The sequence below is a fragment of the Chanos chanos genome, chromosome 4, assembly GCF_902362185.1.
Source record: "Chanos chanos chromosome 4, fChaCha1.1, whole genome shotgun sequence".
Classification (NCBI taxonomy): Eukaryota; Metazoa; Chordata; class Actinopteri; order Gonorynchiformes; family Chanidae; genus Chanos; species Chanos chanos.
This window is the reverse complement of record NC_044498.1, coordinates 28395089-28412450: the sequence shown is the minus strand read 5'-3', so window position 1 is coordinate 28412450 and position 17362 is coordinate 28395089. Positions and strand designations below refer to the sequence as shown.

The 17362-nt window shown below is 38.4% G+C and overlaps 1 protein-coding gene across 1 annotated transcript; it reads left to right on the top strand.

Annotated features, from left to right (window-relative positions):
* The first annotated feature begins 2627 nt into the window (after positions 1–2627).
* On the top strand, positions 2628–13461 carry nus1 (NUS1 dehydrodolichyl diphosphate synthase subunit). The gene is made up of 5 exons (XM_030772666.1): positions 2628–3253; positions 4458–4589; positions 5930–6082; positions 7532–7631; positions 11988–13461. The coding sequence occupies exons 1-5, from the start codon at positions 2890–2892 to the stop codon at positions 12076–12078; spliced, it is 840 nt and encodes a 279-aa protein (XP_030628526.1). The 5' UTR covers positions 2628–2889; the 3' UTR covers positions 12079–13461.
* Positions 13462–17362: the final 3901 nt, after the last annotated feature.

Below are 17362 nucleotides of genomic sequence, written 5' to 3'. Positions count from 1 at the left end.
TCAGGCTGCATCCTCAAACTGGGATCTAACGATGCCCTCATTTTTAACCTAAATATCCCTACAACATTTAATGAGTTTTAAAATATCTAATGTTCAGGGATGAGGCCTTATGTATCACTGTGATCAGTAGGACAGCATAATGTTTGGCCACAAATGGCCACAATTTCATTTAATACTATTTTAACGTTGTAAATGAAATCTTGTTTCATCCCAGTTTTATGGAGCTGTATGGAGTGTTGTTGCTTACACCACAGCTGACAGAGTATCTGCACTATTACTAACTTAAGAAAGGTAATATTGCACATATGACATTTCTGTATTACTGAGCCCTGAAAGGGATCAGGGTGTGAATGTCAAAGATACATGGCTTCTCAAACAAAAGGGGCATTAAATAATTTATTTCTCATTAGACAATCTCCAACTGTCCTGTCAGTTCCTTGTCTCTGTCAAACATTGTTTTTAATCAAGATAATGATTACAGTGTAAGTTTTAGTAGGCAATTTAATGCTTTACTGATTGCCTTCTCACTGATGTGTCCAGGAGCTGCAGATCTAGAAGGTAGGTTGTACATTACTCTCAACACTTGTCAAACTAGAATGTCTATACCTGATTAGTAATAAAACTGAGACAAGACAAGGTACCCTTAAAGTGTCCTTTCTAAATGTACTGAGCCTAAGGAATAATACGATTCCTTTTTGTCCTCTGCATTTCCCCCTCTCTTCAGTTTCAGAAGATATTAGATTTGTCATATAATCTGTTCATGGAAGCCAGATAACCTGCCGGATCAGCTTCAGCATGGACAAAAAACAAATTTGAGCTTATAAAGTGAAGATGTAAAACCTCACAGCCTTCTCAGTCTCCCATAAAAGGCAGCTATCTGTGGAAGGTGGCCTTTGCCTGCCTAACCTGACTGTTGTGGAGCTGGCAGGGAACCAGCTGTGGACACCGCTTGTTAGACCAACCACTCGACTAGAGAAGAGGTATTGTGGACATAACCGCAAAGAGAATGTCATCTGTCAACAACTATGAGGAGTAAAACTCAAACATCTATTCTTGGAGAGCACCATCTAACTTTTTGAAGCTATTGCTTTAAAAACTGTATCCAGTTAACTAACCTCACAATGGAATAAAGTTCCCTTATAGAATTACCTTAATATATGTCATTTATGTCAGTTTATTCAAATAATTCATTATTAATTTTCGTTAATTCTGACAGAGAATAAATGTCACTTTTTAATTGGTTCCAACACTAAGACATTAGTACAGTTTCATATCATAAATGTTAGCACTCATTTTGTTATGCCTAAAATTTACATTGAATATACACAAATTATTCAATATTCAATAAATTAAAGTAAGGACGAGAAAGTAAGATGAGAAAAACATCATTACTTATCATTAAACCATTAGCTAATCATTAGCTAAATCATTAGTTGTATGTGATTAAAAGGGATTTCTTTTCCTTTTTTACACTATTTCTCTCTCTGGTTATCTTAATGTATTATCCTACAGAGCCATGATAAACACATGAGAAAGAAAATGAGCTGTCCTCTCCAGTGGAGGACAACTGACTGATGATCATTCTGTTCTTACGTCTCTGTTAACCAGGCTGCTTGGGGCAGTGATTCGTTTATACTTTTAAGGGAACTGCAATAGAAGCATTCATGAATATATGTTTTATTTCTTTATAGAGGCTCTGGGTGTTGAATCAACAGACTATCCTCTCTGTCTTCAGCTTCCCCCGCTTAAGACACCATAGTTGGAAGGAAAACACCTGAAACAGCAGCTGGGATTTCCTAGGTCAAGATGGAACTGTTTGTGAAGGAGGTGGGTAGCAGTAAGGAACTCAGCACTAAACTAGTCAGTTCATCCATGGAGATCTGGTGAACCTATGTAGTGACATAAGACATGTGTGAGGAGTACATTAAGGAATCAGTGATTATGAATTTATAGCTATATCATTAAAATGTCGCATAAATGCACTGCCTTTGGCCTGAGGTATAATCTTATGAAGCTGCAAGTTAATGTTTGGAAGCAAAACCAAATAAACTTGTGTCATGTCAATGGTATAGAGAAATTCTGGTTAATGGTTCACTCTGAATATTACACTGAATACTAGTATCACTTGGCTATAATCATAACCTGATTTGAGAATCTGAACCAAATGCAATTACAGTTATTTTGTAAAGCTCTGTTTATAGTTCAACGCTCTGAACACTGAACCTAGAAATTATTCAATTATTCAAAAACAAAAACAAGCAAACAAACAAAAACAAAACAAAACAAAACAAAACAAACAAACAAACAACAACAACAACAACAACAACAACTCCTCATTAGTGTGAACATAGACTAAATAATAGCATTGATGTAACATTTACAATAATACTATTCAAATTCAACACTCCTAGGTAACTAAGTTCCTGGATCACCACATTCAGTAAATAGGAAATGATTTATCACGTACTGAAAGAGCAGAAATGCGAATGTAAACGTTTATTACAGCAATCAAATTCAAACTGTACAGAATGAATCTAATGTTTATGATTAATTTAGTAGGTACTGTGAGGACAGACAGTCACATCAGATGACTCGCTCAGTACATTTAACCAATTAGAGAGAAGACTCTGGGCCAAGGAAGTGACTCCTTCTGTTGAGACCGTCTGGGACCACAATTATCCAATCACGGAGCTCCATGTAACACAGCGGGTTCAGAGGGTAAAGGTAAAGAGGATGAAAATGGAAGCCGGCAGGCTGCGGTGTTGGCAGTGAACAAATGGCATATTTCAGGACAGGCTGGCGTGCTCTTAATGCTACAAGATCTGGAATGCGGCTCTGTATTTACTTCTAACAAGTATAACAACAGAAATCTTTCCTTAGAGAGTTATTATGGCGTTGGTGTTCCAGATAGTGTGGCGGATCCTTCACGCCCTTCTCCATGTACAGCGAACGCTCATCTCTTGGCTCCGAGGACACCTTTGGAGATGGAACGGACAGCTCTGGAATCGAGCCTTTGCTGCTCTGCTAGTTCCTTTAGCACTTAGTTTTTCCAACCACAAAACAATGAGTCCGACAACAGACAAGCGTGTCTGTCGTCGGCTTAGATGGGGAGCGGACGGAAGGTCACTCGAAAAGCTGCCTGTTCATGTTGGATTGTTGATCTCTGAGGAACCGCGATATACAGATATTGCAAACCTCGTCGTTTGGTGTATGGCAGTTGGCATTTCGTATGTCAGTGTGTACGATAACCAAGGTAAGATCGGGAAAGATTTTACTCAGTGGAATGGAAATAAATGCATCTGACATGAGGAAGTGCGAGACGAGTAAGCCATCACACGCATGGCCATTAGCTATATTATATGTGTTGCTTGGTCTGTTTTTTAGCCAGTTTATCAAACCATTTCCGTTTGCTGCTTGCAACTAGTCTAAAAAAAAAAAAAGAAGACTGAAAGTAGTCTCTCTGTGTGGACTCTTTACAGCTTTAAAAATCTCAAATACATTAACACATTTTGGTTTCATTCATTTTAACGTTTCACTGGTTTATTATACAAATAAACCAGTGAAACGTTAAAATGAATGAAACCAGAATGTGGGCGTGAAGGATCCGTGTGTACACCCCAAAATTACAGTAGGTCTAATCTGCTCATCTCTTTACTCAGACGTGTAAATCTGTCGTTTTATAAGATGTTTTCTTGTTTCCTAATCTGACAGAAAACAGTTCTTGTGCGATACCTCTTGTTAATCGCGCTGTTATTATTATTATTTTTTTTTTAATTTTTTTTTTTTTTTTTTTTTACAGTAACGTGGTTTAGTTTTTGTGCAGAGTACCCTGAACCCTACCAAAACAATATTTTATTTGTTTCCTGACATAGCTTAATTTCGTCCTCTTTGAGTATGTCTGAGGATGAGAAGGGATGGAGCCATAATATTGCAACATTTGAGAGCAGTGACCTCTTTCTATGTTGTAAAGAATTCTTGCATTTGGTGTTGTGAGAACTGAGCTCTTATGCTTTTGAGAAATATGATGTGTTTGGGATTTTTTGCATCTCCCATATCAGGATCTTGATCTGTGTTCTTCTACAGACTTATCCTAGTAAATTTTCTGTGGTGACAGTGTTTTCATATGTGACTTACTGAGTCCAAATTAAATTTCCTAGACAAATTTCTGTTCTTTTTTTTAGCTGAGCTTTGGGAGGACTCCATCAGTATTGGCAAATTTCTCAATTTGTCACCAGCACATGTCACAGCCTGGGGGTTTTCTAGCTGGATCATAGTTAATAATGTAGCACATGTCAAAACCAAAAGCTCTGGAGTTCTTTTTAGGAGACTGGGTTTTTGTCAGAGGAATGCATGAATCAGAGATTCATTTCCATATAGCTATTAATATATTCACTATTTCACATAATGTCCAGTGCTCGTGTTTATCAAACATCAATATATTGTGTTTTCGATACCAGGTGTTTTCAGAAGAAATAACTCCAGACTCATGGATGAGATTCTAAGGCAGCAAAAGGAACTCCTGGAATTGGAGGGATCAAAGTACCCGCTTGAGTTTTTAAACAATGTCACAGACAGACAGGACTGTCAGGGTGAGTTGTGTATGGCATGTAGAACAGCAGAACTTTTCAAAGGCCTCGACTCTGCTTTTGTTTCACTAGGGCTCTGTTTACACCTTGCATTAGCTCTGATTTTAGTGATCCGATCACAAGTGGACAGCTCTTAAGTACGTCTGTTTACACCCGGCTTTAGAAGCCGTCTCCACATGTGTCTCGAGTGACCACTTGCAATCAGATATCAATTCCCCGATATATCTATTTGCAAATAAACACGTACATAATTTCCGTTTGCAAAGACCAAATGCATTGTTATTTTTGACAGGCATCATATGAAATATGTAAAAGCATGAAATCTGGAGCATTTCCAAAGGAAATTGAGTCGACAGTTACTAATGTAAACTAATGGAGCCACCAAACTGTGAAACAGCTGTTTAAGATATTTTTTTAAAGTATGAAGTAAGGTATGCAAGAATGAAATTCCTGTTTTGTAGTGTATCTAAACCCTTTACGATATGTTTGTCTAACTGAGCCCGCTAATAGAGATAAGCAATGCCTTGTGTGTATACCTTGGCTCAATAAACTGATTGGAGACGACATGTGTTGTTCAGGGGTCAAATATTCATTTCAGAAGTGTTTTGTTTAACTCGTAGACTCGTAATATGATTTATTTACCTCAAAGTCAGTTGAGTAGGCGGTCGTTCAGTGTGGTCGAGATCGCATTCACATTTACACAGCTAAAAGAATGTGGTCATGTGCGGTCCAGGCCACCTCCGAATGTGTTCTGAGCGATCAGATCTCAATGCAACCTCAATGTGCACTGGGTGAGTTTACACTGTAGAGCTGTTCACCAAAATCAGATCTAATGCGAGGTGTAAACACGGCCTAGGTGATGCAGTAACTGAAGTTTTTTTCTTTTTTCCTTTTAGTTGTATGTTCTTGAGTCACCAAATGAACTGAATGAACTACACAGAGCTATAAATTGTTGATATTAATGAAAACATTTAAAACTCTATCCTGTCAGTATGTTCACTCATATGGGATAGCATGTTCCATAACATTAGTCACTGCAAGTTGCTGAATGAAGTCCCTGTGGTAGTCAACAATCAAGGATTTTGTCAGTTTACCCATTCACTTCTCCAAGGCCCTCCTCACAGATCAGTAACTGTAAGTGAGTTGTTCCCTGGTTGACTATGTGGTGGTCAGCACAGTAAACAGAAGACATGATATAGCAACTGACATAAGAAAAACAGTGGCAGACTACCCAGACACTTTGTGATAGTGTGGAGGTAGTCATCCTAGAGATCTGTGTAAGACAGATTCTCTCTGTCTGTCTCTCTCTCTCTCTCTCTCTCTCTCTCTCTCTCTCTCTCTAGTATTTTCAAATCAGACAACAGTCAAGGTGTTGTCTCCAGAGGACGGTAGACCCAGTATTGTGCGAGCGGCACAGCAGCTTTGTGAGGCTGTGGAACAGAAGGAGACCACGTCGAAAGACATCAGCGTCTCAGTTTTGGACTCCCTGCTTAGAGGTGAGCTCATAGTACACCAGCATGCCAGCCACAAGTAGTGCCCAGGACCCTGAGCCTGTTTTTGCACTGATCTTTGGAAATACAAAAAAAGAAAACCACAACAAAAAACCCCAATGACTGACATGGACTTCCAGTCATCCAGTGTCCAGTAGAGTTCCTCATGTGCTAGTCAAGAGTTTTTAACGTTTTAATTCTTATAAAGTGCTAATGCAGGAACATTCACTGCAATGTATAGGTAAATAAACACCTGAATCAGTGTATAGGTAAATAAACTCCAGAATCTTAAAGTTACAAATAACTAGATATCATTTTAGAGGCGTGTGATCTTATACATAGAAAGTATTAATTATAAGTCACTCTGAATAAGGATGACAGGGGAGTATGAATATAAATCTGGATTACTCCTTGACTAAAACGACCCAGAGAATTTCCCGCAGTAATACAACAACTTCCTACAGCTTCATTAAAAAGATCACCAAAAGTGCTTCATTAAAAAGATCACCACTTTTACTCACCTACAAAAACAGAACTTGAATAATTTTGGAAAATAACTGTTCTGATGCTTGTTGGCATTGTAAAGCTTATGTAAAAATAGTTATCTGAGTACAGTTCTCCTTGTGAGCTTTGGGGGCTCCATGTTAAGATCAGAGTGAGAGGAAAGATGAGGGTTGAAGATAAACTCCAATCAAGACAAATTGAGCTTAGGTGCAGAGCTAAGCATCTGTTTTTTGAGACTGACAGTGTATGGCCTGTTGTTTCACAGTATGTAGCTGTGAATCTCTCTCACCTTTAGGGTGTTTTCACATATAATCCTTTTTAAACGAACCAAACTCAGTCTTCTTAAAGTGGACCAAAAAGTGGACCAACAGAAAAGGGACTCTTTTTGCATTCACATTGTGAGTTCATTTGAAAGAGGACTCAGTTCTCCTTCTGGTTCACTTTAGCTCAGTCCTCACACAATAATTCTAGCTATTATTACCAGCGTTTTTCTGTTTTTCTTTGTTGTCTCGAGATCTTGAGTTACTTATGTCATTGTCACGAAATAACGAAACTGTTTTCTCGAGATAACGACATAATTAATTCAAGATCTCAAGAAAACAACTGTTCCCCCGTGATAACGAATTAATTATGTCATTATCAGGGGAAAACAAAGTTTCGTCATTTCGTGACAATGACATAAGTAACTTGATCTCGAGAAAAATAATGGAATCAAAATTAAAATGAGTTCATTTGGAGTATTCACATATGCGCAAAAATGCTGGCTAATCTCTTTGAGTTTGTTTTCAGGGCTTAAAGGGACCAAGTGTGAAAACACCCTTAGATAAAAGACTTTCTGCAAATATACCACAGACTGAATGTTAGCTGACCTGTTGTTAACTTCCCTTCTTTAATCCCAGATATTAAATGAGCATTTTGCTGATAATACTAATGATTTACACTTACTCACAGAGTCTAAGCCCATACCAGATCCAGACTTGGTGCTGAAGTTTGGTCCAGTGGAAAGCACCCTTGGCTTCCTCCCCTGGCACATCAGACTAACAGAGTTCATGTGAGTACTTTTCTATGGATGTGTGGTGTGTTTTTTGTCAGCCAGTGTTTTAAGTATGTGTACTTGATTGTTTGCATGTGCTTTGTGTGTGTGTGTATGATGTGTTTGATTAAGTTGATGTTCTCCAAAGAATTACATCAAATTTGTTGTAATTATGAGAGATTCCAGTCTCCTTGCTTTTCACCAAGTCACCAGCAATCACAAACAGACATAGGATGGCCTGTGCTCCATCAAAAATAGTCCAGCGTTTGTCCGAATTGGACAGGAACTGCAGAATTGCAAACATTCCATTTTGATTGCATGTGTGTACATTCGTGTGTACTTCGTCTCTTGAGTTGAAAATGAGTGAAGTGGGATGGAAGCTGGTTATCTAGTAAAACTAAAGCTGTTTCCACTGCCTTTCACATCTTAGGACTGGACAGACTGACAATGCTTTTTCAGATGCAGACTGGAGCCAAGAGAATGGTCCTGTAGAATAGTCATTGATTTTCAGACCTTTTGACTGCCAGGAAGAGCTTTTAATCACTAATTTAGGTTCCATCCTAAGTCAGAACCCAGTACAACTCCTTAAATATCACTAGTGAGTCAGCTCAACTCCCATCCCCAAGTTTTAATTATGTGTATGCCTGCTGAATGAAGAAATATGTGTAACTGCTTCATAAGAGAAGAATGTCTCCTTGAGTGTTTATTTAGTAGAAAGTTAATTAATGCACTAATGTGGGGGTTTGTGATAATTCGATCACTAACAGGAGGATGCACAACTACGCATTAATGAAATGGCAATACACAGCCAATAAGAAGATGAAGAAGAAAATGTCACATAAGACCTATCCACCAAGGTTACTGGGAATCCTCTTCAGGGTTCACGTCCTTTTGACAAAGGGGTTTTTCCTGTGCTCTCAGATTACGTTCGTAGAGCAGAGCAAAACTAAAACATGATACCTCTCCATTTGGTTTGAAAATCCCTCAGGCACAGTAAATACCTTTTATCAATCATAAATACAAATAACTAGATATCATTTTTAGGATATTCTATCTGTATAGCACTGCATAGCTGTAAATGAGGTATCCAGGGAACAAGGGGCTTGCAGTGGTGACTCCAAGAAGTTTATTACCGGAGTGCTCCTGAGCAAGACACATAACTCCAGGGGTGTTCCAGAGGTGTTTGATCTTATACATAGAAAGTATTAATTATAAGTCACTCTGAATAAGGATAACAGGGGAGTATGAATATAAATCTGGATTACTCCTTGACTAAAATGACCCAGAGGATTTCCCGCAGTAATACAACAACTTCCTACAGCTTCATTAAAAAGATCACCAAAAGTGCTTCATTAAAAAGATCACCACTTTTACTCACCTACAAAAACAGAACTTGATTAATTTTGGAAAATAACTGTGCTGATGTTTGTTGGCATTGTAAAGCTTATGTAAAAATAGTTATCTGAGTACGGTTCTCCTTGTGAGCTTTGGGCGCTCCACGTTAAGATCAGAATAAGAAGATGAAGAAGAAAATGTCACTTAAGACCTATCCACCAAGGTTACTGGGAATCCTCTTCAGGATACACCTCCTTTTCACAAAGGGGTTTTTCCTGTGTTCTCAGATTACGTTCGTAGAGCAGAGCAAAACTAAAACATGATACCTCTCCATTTGGTTTGAAAATCCCTCAGGCACAGTAAATACCTTTTATCATTCATAAATACAATTTCACACATTTTACAAATTGTGTAGATCTAAAATAAAACAATTATTCCCAACATGCTTTAGAGTTTTTCGGTCCTCGATAGTAGTCTTAACCACTCAACAGTCAGTATTTTTATCTGCAGGTTTAGCCTTTACAAGTCTTTGCTGTTTTACTCTGACAGATTTTTCAGGCTCTGTATGCAGACTCAGCAGTGGAGTAGCTCACATGGCAGTATATGACTGAGCAGACCAATAGCCTGAATTAAACAAGAGTACTTACTGTACTTTTTTTATAAAACTTGACTTGACACTTTTTTTGTTTAGTTTGTGGCTGGTAGTATTGTTCTGAATGATGTATAATAAACAGTAAGCTACAGTAGTCTACAGATCCAGTAAGGGAGAAGCCTTTTCAGGAACATTAATTTTTAATTACGTTTATTAATAGTCCTTATAAGTTTCAAAAAAGTTAAGTGTTATTGTAATGACTGCTGTTGTATAGCATGAGGAATAATTCTGTTCTGTCCAGGACAACCTGCTGCTGGACAACATGGCACACCTTGTATGAACAATATGCTGAGGATGAGTGCTAGCACTAGAGACTTCCCTTAGAACCCTGGTGCATCTTTGGCCCGACCAGCTTTTGGTTGGGCCACATTCTCAGTGCTTTGCTTTTTTGGTGGCCTTCTTAAACCAACATTAGTTTCTCTGCCACAGAAGGGACATTGCTGCCCTCTGGTGTGTCATGACACCTGTGGAGATTGTTGTCCTCTCTGAAATGAGACGTGTCATGGATATTCCGGTGCAACTTCAATTCCCATATAGCAGACTTCAGGACTAGCTTTTTTTTCCTCTCATGGAACATTTCACAAGGGCGTGACCAATTGTTTCAAGCTTTCAGAAAAGTTTTCTTTTTCTATTTATTTGGATTTGACTTGTTTCTGTCACTGTAAAGAAAGAAATTTGTAGGCAGGGGAAAGACAAGCTCTGAGTGTCTATACATTTTTCCATGAACATGAAAACGTTGCAGTAACACAAAGATGTGGATGCCCATGTTTCATCATTGTACTTCTGTGCCAAATATTTGTACCACAGAGTTATTGATAAGGATCTTATTAGGACCTCAGTAGGGGTTTAACGATTCATCGTAACACGATTCATCGTAGTGCAAAAATGTGACGGTTCTCATCGTATAAGTTGGCGGTACACGTTGTATAAATTCATCAGCGGTACTAAATAAACATATAAAATGGAAGTAGTCACCTGTATCATTATTTGTGTTACCAGTGCGCAAAGTCATACGTCACGCTTCTGGCATGCCAATCTCGGCCTCACGTTTTACATGTTTAAGTCATATACAGAAGGAAGAGGTTTCAGTAGCAGACGAGTAGCGTCAGTGTAAAGGGTCTCACGTGTTTGTTGAATTTGTAAAACCATCGACATGACAGTTTAAATCCTGGGTCAGACGTGCTGCATAACGTATATCCTAAATCACAGCCCTCTGTGATTTGCTAATCGCATTGTCTCAAATCGCGATTTTGATTTGAAATTGATTAATTGTTCATCCCTAAATAATATTAATAACATTAATAACATGAGCTTCATGAACGAGGATGTAGCTGGCTCTGTTATTGAACTGTGCCAAATTTTATTTCAAACCCCTTAATGTCAGTTCCAGTGAACAAATGAATTAGGCATGCACCAATCAAAAAATATTGGTCCAAAAACCTATTGGTAATCATCTCTCTCATTTAAAAAAAAAAAAAAAAATCTTCAATCCATTTTAGTTGTTTATTCCTGTTTAGGTGCTTTAGTTTGCTCCAGTTTATGACTTAGAAATTTGTGTGTTTTTGTATGCTGAAATATTGTAAAAGAGAGAGTTCAGAGAAAAGAAAAAGAAGACTAATGGTGAATGTGATTCTTTGGGAAAGACATGGCCTGATGAGGCTGAGACAGTAGATTGACACAGCATAAGAGTTATCTCACAGTGAGCAAGATGTATGCATGGTGCCAAAGAAGCCAAAGTGCAAAATGTGCTCATTCTCATGTTACTTTGGGACTGCTTCCCATTTGACAAAGGTCTGAAAACTGACTGTCCTCCCATGTTTTGTCACCCTCTGCCCTCTCTCGATCAAGTCTTTGCTCAGACAATTGCTAATGAGCTTTTCAAATTACACTCAAAAGCATTTACATGACAAGGCATTCTCATTAACAAATTAAAACAACAGGTAGCACAAAGTATGCTGAAAGATCAAATGGTGCATCAAAAACACTTTTTTTTTTTTTTTTTTTTTTTTTTTAATATATAACAACATGGATGGGTCTCTTCCCAAATTGGATTTTTTTTCCCTACTGCATGACAGTTGAGACCATTGCTCCAGACTCTTGAAAACATTGAACTTCTTGGGTCCAGTGTTGTGACAGACATTCTGATGAATCAGTGAAAGGTAGAAAAAAATGTGCTGCCAGTTCCCTTTTTTTTTTTTTGTTTACACAACTTTACGTCTAATTTGCCTGGTTTAAACAGACGTGATCTTGCCTTAGTATGCAGCACTCAGTTCTGGAATCACTGTCATGTCATTTATGAAGTACTCAACCTTCAAAGACCACTGAGCTAACCGTGACTCTCTCTCTCTCTCTCTCTCTCTCTCTCTCTCTCTCTCTCCCATTTCCAGCTCCTTGCCTTCCCACATAGACATCTCTTATGAGGACTTACTTGGTGCACTCCAGCGCTATGCAGTCTGTGAGCAGCGACTTGGAAAGTGAACAGGCCTCTTTGCAGAGAAGGCAAGAAAAAGATGAGCAGAGGTGTGAGAGAGGAATGGTGTGTCTGCCACTCTCCGTTTTTACAATACAAGCACCAGGGCTCCAGTGCCAGCACACCCTTGAAGCTTCTCATCGCTCAACATGCATATTGGGTCTCCCTCTGGGCCAGGCTCAGTGTGTGTGTGTGTGTGTGTGTGTGTGTGTGTGTGTGTGTGTGTGAGAGTCTGTCTCTCTCTCTGTCTGTGTTGAGCACATGGCCTTCAGTCCTGTGCACAAATGACAGAACATCTGCTGTGTTTGATGGACACATTTAGCAATAAGGTGTAAATCTATGGTGGTTCTCTTTCCTCTGCTGCACAGACTCCTCAGTAACATTCTAACTAGTGTATATGGTTTTCTGTACATGCTCTGAAAAGTTAAGCCTCAGATGTTGTAGCTGCTTTCCCATGGTAGATGCATTCAAAGAACACACTGCATGCAAACAATGTGCTATGGCAATTTCAGGCTTTCGTTCAGAAGCAGACCCTGTAATTTGTGTGTCGTTTGTAATCCTTATGTGTGAGTGCACAACCAGTAAGACCGGAGCTTGGCCTCCCAGTGTTGTTATGTATAAAGCATAAAACCTTACCACATCCTCAGAAGCCTTTTTTTTTATTTCTTGCACATGTTTTTTTTTTATGTTCAGTGTCTGTCATAGTTGATCACATTTTCGTTTCAAATCACTACTCTGTTCCATACTGATTACAGTTGTTTGTTGAGAACAACTTACCTTACTTAATGTTCTGGTCTTTTTTTTCTGGCTGTCCATGAGCTGTTTCTGTGTTCTGAGAGATTCTGTCAGCATGGACAGCAGGAACCAGCGTAGACTTTACACCATAATGCTTACCTTACACTTTTGTCAGTGAAAAGCCTGCGCGCATTTCTCAGTGCAGTGTGTACATTAGTTTAACACTACCAGGCCAACACCTGTGTCCAATATTAATGTCCAACAAATGTGACCGAAAGCCCACAGATCCACTACTTGCATTAATTATTGTTCTGTGTTGTAGACCTGCCCCTCTGTGCTTCTCTGATGGTCTCTTATTGACCTCTCTGCATTGTCTTTGTGTGAGTAGATCTGCGATTTTTAATGTTAGGACCTCATTAACAGAGAAGATAGTGGCAAAAGTAATGGTGGGTTTCTGGGGCTGCCAGACTCTTATGGTTATTAACAGTCTCTATACTGGAATCATTTGGCTGATCATGGTGGTACTGAGTATTTGAGAACTTCTCTGCTCTTTGCTTTGCCTTTTTTGTTAATCATTGCTTGTAACATCCAGGCTTCCACAATAGTAGTTTTACCTTGTAAAAATTTGCAGTGAATGCCATTAAAAAATGTTGCCTCTCATTAAGAGCTCCTATTATAGGTTTTTGCTTTCTGTAAGACCAGCCTTTGAATCTGTCTTTGTCAAGTTTTAGAAATATCTCTTTTACTCTTTTAGACCAATACATAGCCTGGAGGCATTTTAAAGACTGTTTTCCCAAAGCACTTTACAGTGAAAACAAATGCGCAGTGAGAGGTGCCCATGTACCCAGAACTCTGGGGCATTGTGTGAAAATTTACATAGCATGAACACAAAAGACCTCTTGAGACTGATAGAAGTTACATGAAAGTGAAATTGAATTGCTCAGATTTCTATTTGCTGATATAGCATATTTATATTTCTGTCAGCTACAGTTAAATCAAGATTAAAGATTATTACTCACAGTTTGCTTCATCATATTAAAAAAAAAAGATTGTCCCCAGTATGAATTTTGAGAAAATGTACCCATATTTATGAATAAGTCACAGAACACTTGCTAAAATTAAACACTGAGGCAAAATTTTACAACACAATATAGTTCTTTTTAATGATAAGAAATATTGTAGCATTTGGGAGCAGGTTTCAGGGGTGTTGTGTTTGAGTTCCATATCTCTTTGGACCGTGCAAGTAATCCCTGTGATCATTTGTCATGTAAGGTATTTCAGAAGCCATCACAATGAATATCTGTTTTCCATTTATCGGCTATGAAAGATTAAAAGGACTCTTGGAAATGCTTTCCTGCATAATACGTATTTTCTCTGTTGTGATGAAGACCAAACACAAGTTAATATTTCATCAGTCGTTCTCTTTGGAGTAGCACATCCACCTGTTTCAGGTAAATGCACAAAGAAGGCTACAGGCTCTGGGCACTGACAGTGGCTAGGGGCCTATGCTTGGTCTAAAAGCACGGCCCGTTCTTATGTCTCTGGATGCATTTGCTGAATTAACTTGGAGACAGGGCTGACCGTTTTTGCTAGCTTGTGCTTATTTTGTGAGCTCTTGCTTACTTTCTTTCTGTCTTGTCTGGTGCCCAAAAAAAAAATTCTATCCAAACAGAAGCTATATTACTGTAAACTGTGCCAAAGCCACTGTGAGGTTGGGGGTGTAGAATTGTGAATGTTTTTGTTTTAGCCTTGCTGTAACGCTCATTACCAGTCCTTCTCTCTGTGTGTAACTGTAAAGAATCTGTAATTGTAACAGTTTGCTGGAACCCTCTGCCATAAGGCTGATATGTTCAAAAAAAAATCTGCCATGAGATTGATGTCTTATTTCCAGTTATGACTGTAAATGTCACAATATTGTCTGTTATAACACTGTCATGTCACTACTTTCCAACTCTCGTGATTTGACAGGAAGTATCAGTGAGCAAGTTTTGCATTTTACAGTCAGCTGGCCAGGGTGGAAGTGTTATGGTAGGTGCCATGAACTGACGCTAGCTGTCCTGAGTTGTAGGATATCTGATGTGAAGTCTTATGTCATCCTTGTGACAGGGGCTTTGAGTGAAGTGTTAACACAAAGAACTTTTTGCAGTTAAAACAACTTATGAATACCTGTGTACCTATTTTAAATGAAGAGGAATATTAAAAGAAATACAGTCTCTGTAGTATTTCTGAATTTATTAATTCATGCCTTTTTTCTCATAGACATACAGTTTTGAGGATATTCTGATGTCTTACAAAGATGGATGTGATAAAACCGCTAAAAAATGTCCTGAAAGTGTCTTTGCCTTTGGTATTATGAAAATGTGAAATACATCTACAGATGAATCCAATCAGTGTTGATTTGTAGACCTACAGTAGGTATAGTGGGCCTGCAACTGATCATGCACATCCCACAATTCCTGGTGACCAAGAAAAGCTCTCCAAGGGACAGCTCTCAAGGTTAGTCAAATGTTCGACTCTGCAAAGCAAAAACTGGAAAGGAAGTGCAAGCAAAAATGAGATGGATTTTTGACTAGCACTTATTTCAGAAACTCACACATAATCACACAGAAGCTGTTGATGATCCTAGTCTGTAGACTGGGTAATGAGAGAAAATTTCACCTGTTTGCAAGTGCAATCTACGGGAATTTTATTACCGTGTTATGGTTAATCAGTGCAGTGGTTGGAACATAGTTGTGGAGATATTTTTATGTTCAAACATAACATAGCCTCTTGAACAAAATTCGTGAAGCCAACCCCCAGGCTGTTTTAGGAACACACACAATCCAGTGAGCATCAGTTTACTGTGGCATAATAAACCCTAGGACATTGGCATCATCTCTGCCCACATGCTCAGTAAATTTCACATAGACCTTTTCTTTCTCGACTGTGCTTAAGAAGTATAAATATATCAAATATAAATATCTATGATCAGACTTTTTATTGAAACTACAGAAATGTTCGATGAGACTATAGCCATACAGTAGCAAATTAAACTTTGACAGAATGGTCTTCAATGACTTGGAGAGCATTGTTCTCCTGCTTCAAAATACAGAGCTCAATATTGCCCCTGACTGCACTGCATACAGAGGAAAATTACAAATCTAAACTTGTCCACTAGTATTTCTCACAGCTGTTCAGTCTCCATTTGGTTAGAGTTGGAGTTTTTGAGGGCCTCTGTTTTCCCTGTAAACCTTTCTCCAAACTCTCTGGTTGGCTGTGTTTAAATGCACTGCAGAGGCATATAAGAAAAAAATGATTATAATTAGTTAAATTAGTGAAAACTTGTTAAATATATGCCATTTTAGATCACGTAAGCTTCTCTCCTTTCTTGAGGCTGTGCTGCTCTTGCCACATCCAGAGGGGAGACAAAACGTCTTATCTCCACATTCACAGAAGTGATTTTACCACTTGTATTAACATAATCTAATCTAGTATCTGTCCTAATGCTGATATCAGTGTGACATGGTTGTAGCAAACAGCATACAATGGGCCTTCAGTTATTCAAAGGAACGTTTTACTGAAAAAACTACTTGACAATAACCCCTTAATACCATAATGACAGAAAACAAATTAATCAAGCTAATGGAGCACTTATTGCTGTTAATCATACTGCTGCAATGTTTACAATACATTTCTTCAGGTAGCAATGGCATTTGGTTTGCCCCGATACTTCATTATCGTAATGTTCCCTGCACGGGCAACATTTGTGGGGGCAAGGGGGGGCATATGCCCCCCTAAAATGTGCGTGAACTGACTTTAATTATGGAATGTTGACATATGTTAAAACTATATACTATAGTACAGACAGTATATAGAGAGACTGCAGGTGGTTGCACCAACAGAGCGCAAGTACAATCTTTACCTATAGTGGGGCAGATAGGCAAACCAGTTATGTATTTTATGACTAAAGCATGAAAGTGTCAGAATATAATCTACATACCCAAAGGTTTTATTTCAGATGTGGAGGCAATTTGTATCTGACTTCTGGTGACCTTGAGAGGTCATTGACCTCAGCATTGCATTTTTCCAGTTTTTGCCCCATCACTTTCCATAATAATCATGTATATCTTTGCTAAAATTGCATTTTTGTTCTAGTAAAGATGCTTATTTGCTGCCAGCTGCCTCAGCCATGGCCCTGTAGCAAAATTCTGCTTAAAGCACCAATTTGGCCACGGGGCCTCATGACCCCACCAAGTATATATGGGTGGTTCTTTGACTCCAAGCATTTTCATGTCCTTGGGTCATATTTTTAAACATACATATAATTTTGGACAATTCCCTCTCTCTTTGTTAAATTAACAATAAAATCATCTTAGAAACTTTTACAATCTGTCCATTATGATTTTTTCTGGCTTTTCAACATCCTTATAAGCTTCAATATTACTGTTTTGTCCCTGTCCCACACACAGACTTCTAAGATTCAACCATGAAAATAAAGTTTAAAAATATGATTTATTTGAAAACTTTTAATGTACCTGAATAAAGTAATGCTCAAATAATCCAAAAACATTTTAGTAT